The sequence below is a fragment of the Phaenicophaeus curvirostris genome, chromosome 2 (genome assembly GCF_032191515.1).
Source record: "Phaenicophaeus curvirostris isolate KB17595 chromosome 2, BPBGC_Pcur_1.0, whole genome shotgun sequence".
In the NCBI taxonomy this organism is placed as follows: Eukaryota; Metazoa; Chordata; class Aves; order Cuculiformes; family Cuculidae; genus Phaenicophaeus; species Phaenicophaeus curvirostris.
The window spans coordinates 120,698,268-120,718,356 of record NC_091393.1 but is presented as its reverse complement, the minus strand read 5'-3'; the positions used below and the strand labels follow the sequence as shown (position 1 = coordinate 120,718,356).

General features: G+C 45.9%; 1 protein-coding gene across 2 annotated transcripts; it reads left to right on the top strand.

The window, feature by feature from the left end:
• The first annotated feature begins 1,754 nt into the window (after nucleotides 1–1,754).
• YPEL5 (yippee like 5) lies at nucleotides 1,755–13,436 on the top strand. 2 transcript variants are annotated; one of them, XM_069850581.1, is made up of 3 exons: nucleotides 1,755–1,847; nucleotides 9,453–9,625; nucleotides 11,283–13,436. In XM_069850581.1, the coding sequence occupies exons 2-3, from the start codon at nucleotides 9,485–9,487 to the stop codon at nucleotides 11,505–11,507; spliced, it is 366 nt and encodes a 121-aa protein (XP_069706682.1). In that variant the 5' UTR covers nucleotides 1,755–1,847; nucleotides 9,453–9,484; the 3' UTR covers nucleotides 11,508–13,436. The 2 variants fall into 2 exon arrangements, with proteins under 2 accessions (XP_069706682.1, XP_069706683.1); XM_069850582.1 differs by having other exon boundaries at nucleotides 1,804–1,853.
• Nucleotides 13,437–20,089: the final 6,653 nt, after the last annotated feature.

Sequence of the window (20,089 nt, the reverse complement as noted above, 5' to 3'; positions counted from 1 at the left end):
TATGATTCTATGAAATCTCCATGCTTAGCTCTGTGCAGGATGAGGCCAGAGCTGACAACACTGACGAGACGTGATGTTTTGGAGGTCTGCCCAAAGGAAACAGCAGTTCTTGACACATTGATGTTGGCCCATCACTGACTGTCTACCCTCACGCAAGCGGTTGTGTGCTCCTCTATCCAGTTACAGGAAAGGAATCCATGCAAGAAGACACAAGCTGAAGTACAGCTGGGCACGAGGATGAGCTGCTGGCCATACATTCACAGGGATGTCCCTTTGCCAATTCATTCCTTCCTGGAGTGCCTGCAGCTTCTTTGGTGATACCACACGGAGAGACACAGGAGTCACTGTACACAAAAAATACACTTTATCTGACATGGATATGCTATTATTGGAATGGCAATCCTTAAAATGGCATGGCTGGTTCCAATAGAAGGAAAAAACAACCCTTTCATGTCTTTTCCATTTTCTTTTTCATAACCAACAACTCCAAAGGATTTTTTTTCATTGTGTTTTGCCAAGACCGCTATCGATTTGCCAAGGATGCAGTCTGTGTGCAAGCACTGAGCCATTCAGACTGGCAGGGAACCGATAACACTTGCAGCCAACAGCCAAGAAACACAAACGCTTCATCCCTTTTTTCTCTCATGTTTCACCTCGGTCAACCTGGGCATCACAGAATCATGTCACAATGAAAATGATGAAAATTATGAGAAAGCGATGAGGAGATTCGTACCCTGCCTCCTGGTAAACCTTACACCGATTGAAAAAAAAAGGCAGATGTATTTCAAAGGAGTGTGATTGTTGTGGGAGGATTTGAAGAACATGTAATGGAATGAACGGTGAATTGCAAAAGGCAGTGCCTTTAATGCTGGCATTTTAATGGATATTCTGAAAGCCAACACATGCTTTTCACAGAAATGTGTGGTTGGAAAAGACCTTTGAGATCACTGAGTCCAACTGTACCTGCCCACGACTAAACCATGTCCCTGAGCACCTCCTCTATGTGTCTTTTAAAGCCCTGCAGGGATGGGGACTCAACCACCTGCCTGGGCAGCCTGTTCCAGTGCCCAAGAGCCCTTTCTGTGAGGGAATTTCTCCTGCTGTCTAATCTGAACCTCCCCTGGCGCAACTTGAGGCCATTCCCTCTCAGCACTTGGGAGAAGAGACCAGCACCCACTTCACCACAACCTCCTTCCAGGCAGTTGTAGGCAGGGATAAGGTCTCCCCTCAACCTCCTTTTCTGCAGACCCCGGGTCCCTCAGCCCCTTGCCCAGATTCGCTGCCCTTCCCTGCTCCAGCTCCACCCCCTCAGTATCCTCCTTATGGAGCGGGCACGGGGGGCGTGGCCACGGCGGCGCTGATTGGCTTCGACACAGAAGGGGCGTGGCTAACGCGGCGCTGATTGGTCAGCGTTACGGAGGGGGCGTGACCAAACGCGCGCTGATTGGCGCGCGGCGCCGCGGGGGCGTGGCGCGGGTTGCTGGGCGTGGCCTAACTGCGGAGGCGGCGCTGATTGGCTGTCGGGGCGACGAGGGCGTGGCCACAGCGGTGCCGATTGGAGAGGGGCGGAGAGATGGGCGTGGCCTAACGGCAGAGGCGACGCTGATTGGCTGTGGGCACGGCGGGGGCGTGGCTATAGCGGCGCTGACGGCGCGGGGCCGGGGTAGTGGGCGTGGTCTGCTTGAGGAGGCGACGCTGATTGGCTGTTACTACGTCGTGGGCGTGGCCTAGGGGCCGCAGCGGCGCCGACCAGCGCGGGGCGGGGCCGCCGAGCCGGAGCGTCGGGGCTGTGCAGGGTCGCGGGGGGAGACACCGGGCACGGAGCCGCCGCCGCCGCCCTGCGCCAGGTAACCGTGCGGGGCGAGCGCCAGCGGCGGCACCGGGCGGTGTGAGATGGCGGTGATAGGGTGGGGGGAGGGCACAAAGCGCCAGCGCCTCGCACCGCGCTCCCCCGCGGCCCAGACGCCGAGCTCCCCGCCGCCACCGCGGCAGCTTCTCCGCGGCCCGCGCAGAGGGGGCGAAGGCCCCGTGTCCCGCCCCAGAGCGGGATGTGGAGCGGCGGGGCCCTCCGGTCAGCTGGTCCATCGACGTTTGTTTGTTGTCGGGCGCCTGCGCCTCAGGCGGCGCCGACGGTTGACGGTGCGCGCGCCCCCTCCCCGCCCCCCCCAACCCCGGCTCTGGGCGCGCGCTCAGCGGGGGCGCGCGGGGCTGAGCGCGCGCGCAGGGCGGGGGAGGGAGGGGGGAGCTCCTGTCATGGAGAAGAGGAAGATGAGGGGAGACCTCACTGCTCTCTGCAACTACCTGAAAGCAGGTTGTGGAGAGGAGGGAGCTGGGCTCTTCTCCCAAGTGACAGGGGACAGGACAAGAAGGAATGGCCTCAAGCTCCACCAGGGGAGGTTTAGGCTGAACATAAGGAAAAATTTTTTCACAGAAAGGGTCATTGGGCGCTGGCAGAGGCTGCCCAGGGAGGGGGTTGAGTCACCTTCCCTGGAGGGGTTTAAGGGACGGGTGGATGAGGTGCTGAGGGACATGGGTTAGTGATTGATGGGAATGGTTGGACTCGATGATCCAGTGGGTCTTTTCCAACCTGGTGATTCTATGATTCTTTGGCGGTAAATTCACTGTGAGTGTAACTCAGATTAGTGCTTTTAACTAGAGATTCGTTTGGGACAGCTGATTTCAACCAATGTCGGTGACAAACAGCTGTTCCTTTTTAGCTGTTACTTTCTTTTTCTAATGTTGATCTTCAGAAATATTATTTGGAGGCATCTGTCATCTGTTACTTTCACTTCCGTAGCTGTTGAAGTACTCAATGTATAGACCGCAGAGCTAATTGTTTATAGAGGGGTTTTGATAATAACGATAACTGCCAAGTGTGTGAGGACAAGGCAAAAGGAACCTGAAAACCCAGTAGCTGACAAAAGCCAATGAGATTTGTTCCTTGTTGCCTGACAGACTGAGAGTTGTACCCATGCATACAAATGTATACATATAGAGAGAGAGAAAGAGAGAGAGCATTCCCTCTGTTGGTAGTCATCATCGGGGCTGTCCCAGCACGGTCATTCGTGCATGTTTGTTTACTATCATTTGACCTATGTTGAAATCTGAGTTGCTCAGCTCTTGCTGAAATACGCAATTCCCTTAAGCAAGACATAACTTGGAAATACTTGTTAAATATGCTTAGGGAATGCCTGCTTACCATCAATGTTCGGTAGCAAGACCATCTTTAATTTTGGAGCCTTTATCTGCCTTATGAACTTGTTTCCTAGTTCATGTAAAAGTGTCTCAATGAAGTGCGCTAAGCACAGTAGCACCTTCACTGCCAGTTGTTTTGATGTAGTTTGTGTGGGAGTTCAGATGATGTTGTCTTTTCACCATTTCCTTAAAACTCATTTCTTTGAATTTTATTTGTTTACGACACATTAAGCCAGTGTCATCTTCAGCTGGAGATTTGTGTCACTTGAGCACTAAAGTGAGGAAAACAGAAAATCTGAATTAGTTTCACTTTCTGAAAGTTGCAGAATGGATCAATAAGCAAAAGTTGTCTTACCTACTTCATTAGGGTAAGAATAAGTTTATCACAAACCAGGAAATAAAGCTCTCTTAAAAAACAGTTGAGGAATTGAGAGAGGAGAAGGTGATCCCTTTCCTGTCTTAGGGAAGGGAAAAGAAATGAGGAAACAGGAATAGTTGCTGCTTTTGGACTCTTTATGTCGTAGTGGGAAAGAAAATTAATCTGAGTCTGATACTGTTTGTAGACTAGTACTTTTATGTGTTCTCTACCAGAGTATTGTGAGTGTGTAAGTTACTGTGGAGGGTGCCGAGATGTGGGGCTGGTGGTGGAAAGCAGCACCCAGCTGTACGGCTCTGCTCTCTGCAAATTCCAGACCGCCCTGTGTTAGTGTTTGCAGACCCCAGCATAGTGTTGAAATGCGAACATCCCAACATGAAGCTTTCAGCTTGCCTGGACACAGGCCATTCCCCTGGTGTCACTGCGATAGGACATTACCTTGGTGTCACTGGCACAGCTGTGGCTCTGTCCTGCAAGGTTCCCACCTTGCAGTGGGTCGGACGCGGCTGCCATTCCTGTGCCAGAGCCTCCTCCATCGTCCGGCTGTCCTGCCGTGTGCAGCTGGCTGCTGAAGCTGGATGGCTCCAGGGAGCACAGATAGCACTGTTCTCGTTCATCTTCTGCCGTCGCATTTGGCTGCATGTGCTCTCTGATAACGAACTCTGTGTGCCGGCGGAGGCTGGGCCCTGCTTGCTGCAGCAACTGCAGAAGTCAGTGACAGGCGGCTGAATCTCAGACCTCTGAAGAGTCTGACCATTTGTGTGTTTCCAGAGCAGCTGAAACCTGTGAACAGCGGAAACCCGGGAAGGTAAGGAGCAAGTTCTGTTTTATTTTGCTTAGCCAGTGATTCTTTCACGCATGGCCTTGTGTAGCTGTGCTAAATGTTCTTTTTCCTCTTTTCTCCATCTCTGATATGAGAAGAGGAAGCTTACACCCAGTTCCTGAGATGTGAAGATGAAGTTCAAGCGTGGTTTCAGAGTAAGTAGATCTTGAGAATGTCTTATTGTCCTGAGGGGAGTGCACAGCCCTTTTTCAAGGCGGGGAGAGTGCTTGTTGGCTCCTCATAAAAAGGAAAATGTTTTCAGTTGGGGAAATGGCAAGAGGGAGGCTGTCAGAATGTTTTATCCTTTAACCAGCAGCTGTTTTCTGTTGTAGGTCTGAGATGCAGTAGATGGTGCTGAGGCTCTTGGAATATCCACAGTCCAGTGCGTATATAGAAGGTGTCTGCTGGCTCTCCCAGTTGTTGCTGGCCTTCTGTCTTCAAGACATGCACTCTGGGACAAGAAAGCGCTGACTGTTAGTTTTAAAGAACTTAATAAATTATTCTTTGTGTTACTTTTTTCTTTATTGCTTCTGAAGGTAGGCAGATGCGGGTGATACAGATGCGAACCAAGCAGTGCTTCCAGTGGATTCAGCTCCAGAATGATGAGGTTTGAGCTTTTTAAAGTCAGCGCTTTGACAGTTACTGCTCAGTGTGGCCACAATGAACACTGAAAGAGAGGTGGATGTTTGAGGCACAACCGCTTTGGGATTGCACAGTACAGCCCAGCCACAGAGCTCGCTTTTCTTGTTTTTCCAGAGAGAAGCGTGCAGACAGGAAATGTTTCACACTATGACTGAGAGGTTGTGTCAAGGTTTGTGCTGTCAAAATACCGTGCTCTTGGCAAGCTGTCCTAGCTAGGTAATGTGAACAAGCTCTGTTCTGCTGCAGGTCATCTTGAGAAGGCGAGTCGTGGTGGTAGTCAGGGTGCTGACTGATGGCACAGCAGTATCATCTCTCAGTTTACACAAGTGCCTTTCTTTCTAAACTGTCTAAGTTTGACAAGTAGTAGATATTTATATTCCACTAGTGAAGGTAAGTAAGTCTGCCGTTTTAAAATGCAGCCATTAATTTCGTATTGTGATTTCTGTTCAGTAGTTTGCACGAGATCAGGGTCATTAGGGCTTTGTCACTGACACATACCCACCAAAGAATGTGTAGCTGACTTTAAAGATGAAGTCATGGGCCAAAAAAAAAAAATCTATGTTCTTTGCACAGTGTTTGGTTTTGTCAATAATGAAGATTCCTGTTCACTGCTTCTGAAAACTCTGCTAGCAGCATGATGGGACCAGTATGACAGGGTAGTGTCCCTTTCCAGGGCTGTGAACAGCAGCAGGGAAGCTGACTGGTGCTCAACCTCGGAAAATTATTTTCACTGTGTTTAAGTGTGGATGAGAAGTGGGTAAGTGCACTTCTTGCGTTTTCCTCTCTCTGGTCCAAACATCTTAAGCTTTAGATATGCCTTAATGTTTCACAATTCTTTGGCTTCTCCTCATTTGAGAGAGCCCTCCCACTGCCTATGAAAGTTGCCTATAAGTGGCTTTTTTCAGATCATTTATGCATGTGTGAACGTAAATAGACACCCACACCTTTCACGTGGGAAGTGAAAACTATAGGAAAAAAAATTACACAGTTCCTTTGGGTTACTTTGTGCACACTGCTTCCGTATGTGAGGAGCGTGAGCCAGAGAGTGATAGGAATTGCTTTTTTCCACTCCTTTTTCCCCAGTGCACAATGAGTATAGCCTCCAGGATACAGAATCCTTACGTAAAGAGAAAATGGTCTTTAACCACAGCTAGTACCTCCCGAGTTGGTCTACGTAGCTTGCAGGGGAGGGGAAAAGGGAGGGGAGAATGTGGAATGATTCCAAGTTGAAATTAATTTCTCATGCCTTATATGAGGAGAAAAAGCAGAAGTTCCTATTAGCTGATTTAGAAGATTCGTGACCAAAGGGGGCAGTTGAAGGCTGCCGTACTAGCAGTCAGTTTGTAACTATTCTCCTACTTGTTACTGCCATAAGGAGCAATATAAGGGCTACTGTAAGGTAACTGGTTTCATAAACCCTCAGCTGGACTCTTCCAGTTCGTTGAAACCCCATTGCAGTCAAACCCTGAGATGGTGACGGCAGGAGGCTGTGGTCTGACTGCTGTCTGCTGGGGCAGATCAGTGCAGGGGCTGTTTTGAATGTTTGGCATTCTGGTAGGATCACACTATTTGGGCAGTTTCTTAAAAAAACACGCTCAAGCCCTAGAGCATGCTGACTGTTACAGTGTGGTTTGTGGAATTCCATTTTCCAAATTTTTAGATGTATAGGTGTTTATTTCAAGAATACCTGTTTTCTTACATGCTGTATTCTGGAGAAGTTGTTTATGATATTGTGCTGTGCAGAATCATAGGATGGTTTGAGTTGGAAGGGGCCATGAAGCCCATCCAGTCCAACCCCCTGCCATGCTCAGGGACACCTTTCACTGGATCAGGTTGCTCAAAGCCCCACCCAACCTGGCCTTGAATGTTTCCAGGGATGGGGCAGCCGTGACTTCTCTGGGCAACCTGCGCTAGGGCCTCACCACCCTCAGCAAAAAATTCTTGCCAATATCTAGTATAAGCCTTTCCTCTTTTAGTTGAAATGATTACTGCGCTCGCACTTTCTGCAGTATGGACGTTTTGATTTTAGTGGCTTTGGATTACACCATTTCTGGGTGCAGTGATACGAATTATGGTTTTGGATAGGTGATGTATTTGCATTGGGAGGGTTCAGATGCACCTTTTTCAACATGGCATGCTTTATGAGGCTGGTCTGTGTAATGGATCTGCTCTTGTCACTGACCAGGCTTCCTGTTTGTGTCACTCCTGGTAAGAGAGAGGGATGGTTTGGAGCTAGTTTGTATTTGCTTCTAAAAATACTGACTGGGTAAGCACTTTGTTTACCCTGAAAGAAATACCCCTTTGGATGTTGATTCTGTGCTTGCAATGACTTATGATTGGTGAATTGTTTTTAGTCTACAATAAATCAATACAAAAATAACACTATCCAAAATTAGTAAGGTTGGCATATGGGGATCATCCAAGTGCCTTATGGGCATATCTGTCACAATTGCTTCTGTTGCTTGTGTTTGTGGTTTCTGCTGCTTGGAGACTTTGACTGATACCTCTTTAGTCATGCTCATTGTCTGCTGATTTTCCTTCATGCTGTCACTGTTCATATTTTAACTTTTCCTGTTGCCCTCTTGCTAGGAAATATGAAGGAATGTTAGAAATGTCTGATGCTTAGGGAAACCGGAGGAAAATGCTTCCTGTGTGTTGAGGGCAGTCATGAGCTGTCATACCCCTACGCTCAGCTAAGGCTTGGAAATGTGACTGTCAAACTCAAGGCCTGTTTTATTTTTCCTTTCAAGAAGGGAAATGTGTATCATATCACGTTTACAGAAGAAGTTATTCCTGTGCTTTGATTTTTTTTATGTATCCTTCGGATGGGATGTAGAAATCTAATGGTGATTTTGACTGTAAGGAACTTGTGCTGAAATCACTCTGTTCAATACAGGAACCATTTTTGTTGCCATGTATTGTAAGAAAACACAGTGAAATAAAGCAATTGAAAAAAAATCATTGTCAGTGACTTATGATGTGTACATGTAAGAATGGTATTTAAGATTTTGTGTTTTAGTCCGTTTGCTTTGTGCATGTCAGAGTAAGCTTTAAGAAGCTGATCCCCTGAAACTTGAAATGGGTTTAATCTAGGTATTTGCACTTCTTAAAGGCGTTTGACATGGAATATTCAGTTTGATGAAAGTTTGATTAATTTCTCTGCAAGCGGCACACTGTCTCCTGCTTTGAGAAGTAAAACCCACACAACTTCAATGCCGTGGTGTGTCAGGTTGACTGTGCGTCGTTGTGCATGACACAGGCAGACAATGTTCTCTCCTCATTCCACACCTGAACTATAAATGGAGGTATGCTTAACTTTTTTAACTATAGGTGTTTAGTCATAAAAACTCTGCAGTTGAGATGGTAATAACCTCATTATTCAATGCCTTTGTCATGTTACCTCATCCTTCGTGATGTAAGCTTTCAGTTCTCTGGTATGTGCTGTGCCTACTCGCTATTTAACTGTGAGTAATTTGTGTTCATTAGTATAAAGGTGGTGGGATACTTTAATTTTCCCAAGTAGTGAGAGGTGTATTTATTGGGTACTGCAGATCTGCTGATATAAACTTCCTAAGCTCCCTTCTCCTCCTCACTGGAGTTGCTCAGGTATTTCAGTGATGATGCTTTGGAAATAGCTGGGGTGAAAAGCACAATGTTTTATATTCAGGTTAGAGAGTTTTAAACATTTCTATATCAAAAGTGTCTGGTGCAGAGACTGGGTGGGTTGTTTATTGTGTGAAATAGCATCTGAACCTTTCCCGTGTCGTGTGTATGAAGCCAGTAAATGTTGAGTCAAATCCAGTAGCCCAGTCTGCTGTACGAGAAGCCTGAAGCATCCTGGATGGTGGTGGTGTGTGGTTGCATGTTAAAAATCGTGCAGAGCTGAGGGAAGTGACAAAATATGTATTTTGAAAAGGGGGATGACTTGGGAAAATTGAACTGTAATTGTCTTGGTGACTCAGTATACTTCTCAGTGCTTTATTGCCAGTGCTGACTAAGATGAGTGAGTCGTTTGGAATAGGGTAGAATGGAATTCCAGGGTTGCATCAAAGAGGAAAAGAAAATGGGAAAGAAGTGGCTTTTGAGTTTGAGAATGGTATGGTCCAGTAGTGGTCTGCAATCATCTAGGCTATGCTTTAAAGATTTCAGTTAATGTTCTGCTCATTTAATGCAATCAGTTTGCATCTGGGTGTGTCGTCTTATTGGTAAGGCAGTCACTTTGGGGAAGCGCTTGGTTTGATGGGGAGGGAGGGATGCTGTCTGTAGGTTCCATATCTCATCTGTGGAAGAATAAACCCCTGCGATCATTAGCTGAGAGGGTTTGCAGAACGTTCTGCCTGATATATGGGGGGTTTATATTTATTTTTGCTGGAGTATGTTTTTTACGTGTACCTGATCTTTCTTTTTTGCTCTCAGGTCTTGAGTATAAACTTCCGTACGTTCTCAACATGGGAAGAATTTTTCTGGATCATATTGGTGGCACTCGCCTCTTCTCCTGTGCAAACTGCGACACGATTCTGACCAACCGCTCTGAGCTCATCTCCACGCGTTTCACGGGGGCCACAGGAAGGGCCTTTCTTTTTAACAAGGTTGGTAAGAAGCCAAGGTGATAACAGCCTTTGCTTTTGAAAGATGAGATTGTGGGATATGGATCTGTCATCAAAACTGAAAAACTTCACGGCTAAAATGTTGTGTAATTATTATTTTAGCTATTATTTTGTTCTGTTCAACTGTCTTTGAGGTCAAAATAGGCATTTACTATTGATGGCAAGCTATCTGAATTGGTTTATCTGCAATTCTAAAAGACTATAAAGGAGATGGTGTGTATAGAGGCATTGTGCCAAAACACATGGAGTTTTAACTCTGGAAACTTCTGTAATACAAACCTCAAATTCACTGTGAGAGTATCTTGTGTCTATCAAAGAGTTTTAAAGGCGTTTGCACTTCCACTCAGTCAAAATAATAGTCTAGATAATATTCTGTTTCATTTCTAAAGTGCAGTTGTGCTAATGGTCTTTTGGCAGCTGTAGGTAACCACAACCTCTTTTTATAGGCAATAATACTCTGGCTTAGTTTAATATTTTTTTTTAATTGATCAAATTTGATTTAATTTAGCAGATTGAAATATGAAAGCCATAACTCTGAGTGAATTGTAGCATTATGTATTAACCTTCCCATACAGACTTGCCCATTAGCCTTTTTGAAAGACAGTGATCATCCTTTGCTTTCTCCCCAAGTTCCTAGTGGAGTGTTTGGGGTTGGGATTTTTCTTGAAAGCCATTTGGCCGTTGGCAGACTTGGTGATGGCATCAGAGAAGTCTTCCCTGAACTCTGCTTGGCCTTGGGATTTCTGGTATCCTGAATCCCATTCCTAGTATTCCTATATAAGCCTTGGACTATATGGAAGAGCTGTGTGTCTGGTTTCCTTCTCATCCAGTCAGCCCTGGATCCTGGGGTTCGCATTTTTCTTGTGTTGCATAGTGAGGTTTGATCCCAGAAGTTTGATTTTTACATCTCTGCTGTCAGAAGCCTCACAGCAGGAGTAGGGCCAGCCAGCACACAGGTGGAAAGCTGAGAACGCAGTGCAGCAAATCTTTTAGGATCCTATTAGCACATATTAGCCTATACCACCTATTAACTGGTTGGACATAGTTCTGACATCAACTTCTCAGCAAGTTATACATTCTGGTTCTGTGGCGTTGCTGCCCAAACAACTTAAAAGTATGTTTTAAACTGTTGAGATAGCGCACAAAAGAGGGTGAATATTTAATGCCTGCATGCTCAGCCACTGAGCTTTCCTTTTTCTTAGCTGATTGTTTCAGAAGCACCGCAAGATTTTTAAGGGAGTACCTCAATATTTCAGTTCTGATTTCTGGGAATAAGTGATCACATCAGTTGCTAGAAATAGCTTACTCTCTTACAAGTGGGTTAATGTCAGTTAGTTTACAAGCTGTTCAGCAGGAATTTCTCACCCAAAGCTGAACATGGCGCTGTGTGCTCCCGTACATCTCGTGATGGCATTTCATGTCTCTCAATTCAACAGTGAGGGTTCTGCATCCCTGTGGAGCACATCTTTGAAGCAGGAGATTCTGAAGAGCCGTCAACTTACCATACTGTAGTTTTCTTTTCATCTGGAATGCCCCAGGCTCTTTGCTTTCAAAATGTTGATAGTCACGCACATGGTTACCAAACTTTGCTCTCGGCAGACTAATCCTCTCTGTTCCCTGTCCCCTGTGTGTGTACCAGGTGGTAAATCTGCAGTACAGCGAAGTTCAGGATCGGGTCATGCTCACCGGGCGCCACATGGTTCGAGACGTGAGCTGCAAGAACTGCAACAGCAAACTGGGTTGGATCTATGAGTTTGCCACCGAAGACAGCCAGCGCTACAAGGAGGGCCGTGTTATCCTGGAAAGAGCGTTGGTCCGAGAGAGTGAAGGATTTGAGGAGCATGTTCCGTCCGACAATTCCTGAAGAGACTTGAGCCTTTTCTCGGGTTCTCTTTGATTGAAACTCAAAAATAGTAAAATCAACAAAAAAAAAAATCTGCTTACATACACTGTCACCTTAGCATCAGAGTCGGATTCATGGACTACGGAGTGGGAAAGATTGTGAGAGTATTTCAGATGGAACCTTCCTTTCTTTATTCCTTTTATATTTTACTTTCCCTCCAGCAGCTGTTTGTAGAAAGAATGTTGTGCAGATGCTGTAACTTTTTCTCTCTTGCAGTTACATCTGTTAGATTTGAGGTTGTACCTACAGATGCAGTGGGCTAAAAGGAAAATATTTGGGGGATTTGTCTTCTGTTAGAGAGAAATTCAATGAGTTTTTAGTTTGCACAAACTGACGCCAGCATAAAGTTATTTTAAAACTACCGATGTTTTTTAAGAAGTATATTCCAGTTTTTGGCTTAAGTTTTTAGTTAGGTTTGGGTTGGTTTTTTTTACCCAGTTTTTTCACCTGATTTGCGAGCTAAAGTGAAGAGATCCAGATTTGTGCCGAGTGCTAAAGGTTCAGTGTTGGTACGGCTTGGGCTGGCCCATGTGCCATATTCTTGTTGAGGTTGATTGGTAGCACAGAGCCCATTATTTCTTGTCATTCTTGACCCAGAGATTGTCACCATTCCTTGTTTATTTGTGAAGTCCCATTCACCATGTAAACTGGTGTTGATTGGAAACTCTTGAAATAGGGCAAAACCGCTTGGCTTTTTTTTTATTTAATGGATGTAACTTATAAGCATAGTAATAATATAAAATAATAGTTGTCTGTTTAGTCTTGCGTTGCTTACAAATCAAGCTGTGTTTGTAATGATAGGGATCTTTGGAGAAACTACTGTTTCAGTAGTAATGTTTTTTTTCGTTTCTCTACTAATCTCATTAAGTAGACAGGGAATTGCAAATCTTAATTCTTCTTCAAGTAGCTTTCTTTAAACCCAGAACTTCCTATGCTAAACACAGCTGCTGTGTAAAATGAGAAGATTGCCAGCATGTGTTTGTGCCTAGAGTTATGCAATCCGCATCTCTTGAAAAGATTAACTTAAACAGCTTGTTTTCAAATGCTGCTTCTGGTGTTGAAACCTTTATCTTTCAACTTTGTTGAACCTTTTCTTTGTGATGTTACGTTTCTCTCTTTGCAGGCAGCAGAACCTGTCAACCTAGTGGTAACAAGTGACTTGGGATTCCTGCTTTCTTGTAGAGGTCAGCTCTGTTTAAACCAGTGAGCTTGCTTGCCTTGTTAGCAAAAATGCTCTTCATTAACTTAACTCAAGGGTGCCCAAACACTTTCATTGTGTCTTAAGCCATAAGTTAAGATCTCAAGGGCTGAAATTTATTTGAATGTTGGATATGTATAATTCCTTATCAAAGATATGAGTTTGTGGGGTTTGTTTTTTTTCCTACTAAGCAAATTGTGGTCAACGTAAAATAAGTTACCCACAGATGTACAAAATGGGGGAAAAACTCCACACCCAGCCAAACAGGGCTGTGCTCTTACCGTTCAGAATAACTTTTCTTCGCTAGCCACAGCTCCATATTGGAAACTAAAATGTGGAGGATGACTATGCAGAGTGTTAATTTCTTAAGTTTTTTTGGTTGCCAAGTGGCAATTTGGACACCCCTGACTTGAATCTACTGCCTGTTTCATGTAAAAGTAGCTTTACCATAGAATTGTCACGTAGAAAGAAAACAGAGTAGATCACATACCAGAGCTGTGCTTGAATCAAGCTGCTTAAACAATAGTGTACTTGTGCCTCAGATGAATCGGTTTTGCACTGAGTACAGTAGTGCCCCGTTACCTTGTACTTCTGTCCCTCACCGCCCCAGACGGCCCCCTTAGCATGGTTCTCTGCAGTACTTTTCTTGTACTTCTGACATTACAGTACAATAAAGTATGTTTTGTCCTGAATTGGTATCTGGCATTCTTTTTGAGTCATTTTCACGGAGTCATAGAACCATAGAATTGCTAGGTTGGAAAAGACCTTTGAGATCATTGAGTCCAACCACACCTGTCTGCTACTAAACCATGTCCCTAAGCACTGTATCTACCCATCTTTTGAATACCTTGAGGGATGGGGACTCAACCACCTCCCTGGGCAGCCCCTACCAGTGCCTGAGAACCCTTTTGCTGAAGAAATTTTTCCTGATGTCTAAACTGAACTTCCCCTGTTGCAACTTGAGGCCATTTTCTTTTGTCCTGCCACCTGTCACTTGGGAGAAGAGACTAACACTCGCCTCACTACAACCTCTTTTCAGGTAGTTGCAGACAGCGATAGGGTCTCCACTCAGCCTCCTTTTCTCTAGGTTAAACAAGCCCAGTTCCCTCAGCTGCTCCTCATAAAAATTCTCCAGCCCTTTCACCAGCTTCGTTGCTCTTCTGGACGTGCTCCAGGAGAGACAGGACTCTCTCTGCTGGATGACATGACCTGTCTCTGTTCCCTGCAGTGGTTCCTGCAGTACAGTGACAAGCTGTTGATGAGCATCTTGCTCGGAAGAGGCAGCAAGAGTGCACTGTTGGGTTTGGAAGGGGCTAAGTAAAGGTTTATGCATACCGCTTGGACACTCCACAGCCTCAGATTTACTCCTGTTAAAGAGAGGAAGAAACCAGGGCATTGCTTATTTAATGAAATTCAGGGTGCCAAACATCTTTCCCTGTCTTTGAAAAGACAGCAAGCAGCTATGCAAAACTCCAGCTTCTGCAAGAAGTGTGAAGCTGGCGTGGCTTAGGAATTGGTGAACTGGGAATTTGTTTATCTGGAATTCGATGACCTTTTAATTTGTGTGCGAACTTTAGAGGGAAGCCTCCTGCTAGCAGCTTCATGAGCTGTAGCTGAAGAGTTGAGATGAGTGGATTGTTACAGTGGTGTAATGGGGCTCTAAACCTATGTTCAGAGCTCCTGGTTTTGGCAGAGATATTAAAGATTCCTTTCCCCTAGGTCTATGATGTGAGAAACACTGTTGAGGTGAAGCTGTTAAAAGCCTATGAGACTTAAGCCAGTCCACTGCAACTTTGAGACACCAGACTTTGGATCGCTGTCTTGATGTTCTCTTCCACATCAGCTTGATGTTCTGCAGGCAAATTCAGCCTCGTACATGTTGATGGCTCCTCCTTGAAGCACTTTGCTGCAGCCCTTGAGGGCTGCGTGAACTCCCTAGTGCCTGGCAGGGATGAAATACTTAATGCTGTGTTTGACCAGGACACTGATTAGGATCAGTCTCCAATCTGGGCCCTGGTTTTGCCAAACTTTAAAGAACTAAGCAGTTTTGAGCCCCTTTTCTTCCAAAGCTGATGTTAGAAGTGCCCCAAAGCTGGTGTTAGAAGTGCCCCATAGCTTAAAAAGATCACTATGAGTGATGGGGAGTGGTGTGACCTGATTGTCAATGTCATTCCATAAGCCTTTTCCTTCTTCCAGGAAATCTGAAATACTATGGCCAAAGAAAACAAGCTCCTGCCCATCTCCTCAACTGTTCCATGGCAAAGACATTCTGCAAGGGCTGACCAGCCTCAGTTCGGCAGCGTGGAGTTGTTCTGGTCTCGTGGGTACTTCATTCTGGGGTAAGGATTTCTGACAGGTACAGGAAATTACAAGGGGACGACTCACGTTTGCCTTCCAGCCTTTTCTTGCTGGCTAATGAGGTGGTTCTCGTTGGAGCAGGTTTCTGTGGTGCTGGTGAAACTGCTAGTTAGGTGAGTGCCAGGCTGTCAGCAGGCAAGGGCGCTTCCACCGGCGTATCCATGACGTTACCATCTCTCTCATCCCAAGTCTAGGCAGAGGTTATTTGGGAATGATGCTTGACTGAGCATCCTGCTCGGGGCAGAGGCAACGTAAACATCTCATTCATCCTGTTCACAGGAGATTTACGTTCCATTGCTATGCTATGTCTCTTTCTATTTGATATTCTGGTGGGTGCTGTCTGCTAAAGCTTGCGATGCAGCTTCTCTTTTTAAAAAAAGAGATGGCTGTGAGATGGCAGTCTGTGCCTCCTAAATGTGGCATTTCTCTCTCGTGGATCTGAGATACCTGCAGCTCAGTACAGGCTGCTCTGTCTCCTCTTGGCTGGAAGGGGCAGCTCTGTTCCTGTTTGACTTATTACTGCAAAAATAAATGCTGACACTTGCCTAAGAGATGGCCAAGATCTCTCCATAACGGGAGGCAGTCTGTGGAGGAGACACCCTGATAAAAGAGGACGGAAAATGTTTGTGTGTGTGTATGAGGAGGGATTCAAGCCTTAACCCTAACCACACAAACTCAGTCAGAGACAGCAGCAGTCAGCTTGCACTGTTTCATTGAGTTGTGTCGGGTTGAGGAAAGTGGAAATCACTCGGGCACTGTGGAAGATCTCGGGTTCCCCGATAAACAGAGGCAGAGATGGAATGTAAGCAGAGGAAAGTGCAGAGCCAGGGTGAAGTTTCTGGCCTGTTTGGGTGGAGGCACTGGAAAGTGTTTGTCCTTTAGAGCAGGCTCTGTTTTTGTTCCCGTTATCTGAAGCATTTAACGCTATAAGAAACTTGCATTTCTTGTAGAAGTAAAAGCAGGAGAAGGAACAAAAAGCTATGTCATTAATTTGATTCTCTAAGTGTCTGAGATTGAGGGATAGGTAGGAGAGAGAAGGGTGTGTAGACCTTAGGTTTGACTCTGCCCATGAGAGAGGTGCGTGCTTGCCTGCTACCAAAGTCCAGTGCCCTTTCCCTCTGGGATTCAGGGATGTTTTAGATATGAGATTCTGCTTTGTCCTTTTGGAATCGTCTGGTTTAACGATTATAAACATTGACAAGTGTTTGAAGCGAGGAGTTTACTGGGTTACACATACAACCTGCTGCAGTTGTTGGCAGACTAACAGCAGACACACTGTGGAGTCGGTGAGACAAGGAGCCCCGAGCCTTGCCAGGGGAACATTGAGCAGGACGGCTGCACGCACGGTGCTTAGCCAAAAACTGCCCCGCTACTTCACCCGTCCTTATGGACCAGCTGAGTGTGTCCTTGAAGAGTTTGTGGACTGTTATTGTAAGCACAACTGCGTGGTGAGTACAGAAGGAAGAGGAGGATGTTTGTTTCTTTCCAGGGGTAGATTTTTGCTCGTGCACTTTCCAGAAGGTGGGATGCTCCAAGGGAGGTGGTGAGAACCTGGGTGCATCTCACGGACAGGGTGCAGAAACAGCCTCTCTGGCTGCTGTTATTATTCAGCCAGAACTTTCTCTCCATCCTACCCTTTTTATGAGGTTTGGTCTGGAAATCCATGTGCAAGTATGGCTTAGTCCTCACAGTGCAGCTGCCCATGTCCTCAACTGCAGATTGCTTTGGCTCCCTTAGGGCAATCTTTCTGCTTTCAGAGGAAAGTCAAATCTACCTTAGCTCATTTGGCACTCACAAATGTACCTATTGAAATGCATGCAAAAAAAAAACAAACCCATAACTGCATGTCAGTGCAGTGATTGTGGCACCTTCCCTGCAGAATTAGCACAGTTTATGGATTTTGAGGAAGTGCAATATTAGAGGGTCACTTCCAGTATCACTCTACCAGCACGATGGATTATTCATTGTAGCTCAGAAGGGGCTGATGGATTGTCTATTCCGTGTCTCCCTGTTGAGAAGGGATTATCTTAGTGATGTACTCAGTAAGCCCCCATTCTTGGGATGAGCATTCTTAGTGTGATTTCTTATTGTAGCTGGAAGTACTTTAGAGAGATACATTTATAATTGCTGGCTGCTTCCTGATTTGAACTGGGAAGCACTTGGTGCAGTAACTGCTGCTGGTTAAGTTCTGAGGCTGTGACTTCTGTTAACCAGGAACCAGGGAAAGTGTTTCATCAGGGCTGACTGAGCAGATGTCTGACCTGGGCTTCAGAGATTTTCATCTGATGTAAGGTCTCAGCACAGGGCAGGAGATTTTTGGTTCATGTGCTGGTTCTGGTTAGGTTGTGGGTGGGATTGTTTGGTTTGGGTTTTCTTTCTTCTACCTTATGCCTGGAGTTGGTGAGTTTCTTGCTCCATATAGAGTTTAGGAGGAAGAGATGGGAAGGTAAAAACTACTCGGCGTTTTCCACCGAGAAACTAACTCTCATGCTTCCAGCTTCCTGAAGTGGGAAGGTTCCTGCTTTGTGCATGTTCCCTGTTGGGGAGAGAAGTGACCCATGATTCCCGTGCCACATTCCTTGGAAAGGGAGGAACAGCTGGAGCTAGATTACTGTCTATCTCACCTTGCTTCCTTTGTGCTCTCAGGCTGCAGGTAAGCTCAGGGCTTCTGGAAACTTCATCTGCCTGTCAAAACAAACCTGAGGCACAGAGAAACAACAGCTTTGAACACTCAGTCCAGTGCAGATTGAGGACAAAACATTCTAGTGTTTGTATGAAACCAAAAATAAACACAAAAGCTATTTCCCCCATAAAATTCACTCAGCAGCATTGGTATTTTTATGTTGAAAGGCTGAGGGAGAAGCTGGTGGAAGTCTGCCAGGGGGAGAAAGGGAAAGGCACAGGCAGAGAAGGCTGAGGATGCTCTGCCAGAGGTTTTGTGGTTGCTTAGAGGTAGTGTCAATGCTTAAACAGTGGCTCCCAGTGTCTTGGGGAAGGTGATGCTGATCCCTGTCTCCTTTACCGTTTCCTCCTTTTCTGCCCCTCCTCCCCCTGTTCTCTGCAGCCCTGTTGTGCTTTGTTCCTCCTTCTACACTCTGTGCTCTTACCTCTTGCATCTCCCCACGCTGCTATTTGTTCCTCTCTCTCCTTCCTGCCCTGCTCCTGGCATCCCAGCTGGGTTTTCAGCAGGTGACCTCGTTCTTCCCAGCACGGCATTGGAGCTGCAGCTCTCTGGTGCCAGACTCAGCTCCTCACCCCTGCTCTGTGACAGCAGTGCTGGTGCTGTGGCCGCAGGGTGAACCAGTGCAGGGTGACAGAAAGGCCCTGCTGGCCTTGTTCACGGGGCTGTCATGCAAACAGCACACGCAGCAGACTGCTGGGAGTGATGCAAAGAGCAGGCGAGGCTTGTGTGCATCAGCACTACCTCCAAAATTGGGGTTTTACCCCTGTTCCTTCCATGGTGCCAGGGAGGCATGAAGAACACTGGCACCAGTGAGGTGATCTTACCATTCTCAGCTCTCCTCTGGGAGCACGGGGGCACAGGAAAAGCAGAAATGGGGAAGGCTCTGCTCTTCCTTTCTGCTTGGGGCTGGTTCCTGGTGCGGATGAGGAACTGAGCTGGAACACGGACACGTCAAACACACAAGCAGCACCCACCTCTCCCAACAAATGGCAGGCACTGCTGTGACAGCCCTAACAAATGTCAGGGCTCTGATCCAAATTATTGTGTCACGAAAACTTCTTAACAAAGGGACTGGACGCTGTTTTAAATGGGCAAAATTATATACAGCCCCTCAGTCTTGTTTTCAGAAAAGCCTAACTGTTTCTAGATGAATTATTTTGGAACATAATAACCTATCCTGACACAGACCTCCAGCATGGAAAGCTTCAGCCAAAGTGTTTAATGCTTGGTAAATAGAACTACCCAGCTGCAAACAGGGCTCTGTACTGGAAAGTGCCAGGCAGCCTTAATTCAGGAGTCACTTTTTGCATGGAAACTTCAGCTTGCCAGAAAAGAAAAGAAAGGAGAACCCAGCTGCCAACGAGGGCATCTGTTTTGACAGAGGAATGGAAAACTGCTTCTTTGCCTTTCCATTTATTGTACTTTAATATCTACATCTATTCTTTTCTTGTCTGAAACAGATGGTTGTGTGAAATATAGCAGAGGCTCATGGCTTTGTCCATTTTTTAACATAGTAAAATTGTTTACAGCATTGTCTTAGAAATGGCTTGGTGCAGTGACCTTTTCCAGCTCTGACCAGCTGCCAAATAATCAGTGCTTGAAAGACTTTGAACCTGATTCTTCTCCCCTTTACACTGTTTGTTTTTCCTGTTGTCATCAGCTAACTTCACTGCAGCCACTCATTCCCCACAGGCTTGGTTTGAGTAGGAATATATATACATATTTATATTTCTGTATGCATACAGAATGTCTATACATAAATGAATTGTATCAAATAGAAATGAAATCATAGTAACTGGTGGATTTTGGTAACTGGTGGATTTTGATAAAGATGCCATTATTTTCCTCCCTCAGCCTGAGAAACCATAGAAAAAGCACGCTGCGGCTGGAGAGGGTGGATTGCCCTGCGTACTCCCTTCCATACAGTTTGTATAAAGGGGTATTTGACTGCAGCCTGGAGATGTGGTCCTGCCTGTCCAGGTCTCCCTGCCTAACTTATTGCTGAGAGGGGTGGGCACCCTGCCCTTCCTGGGAGAAGCTTTCTCCAAGAAGTGTATCAGGGCCTCAGGACAAACATACATCCTTAAAAGCTTTTCCCATCAAAAGTCTCATGTTATTCTCCTGGTTGCTCAAAGCTGCTGATGAAGATGATGTAGTTTGTCCTCACAGAGTAACTTTGACCCTCCTTCCCAACAAAGGTGCAGGTGTAATCCATGATTGAAGCGTTCCAGTATTCCTGGTGGAACCAGAGGTCCATGGGATTGCAGGGGGAAGAGAGTTTGTGACTGACTTGAAGGATATATA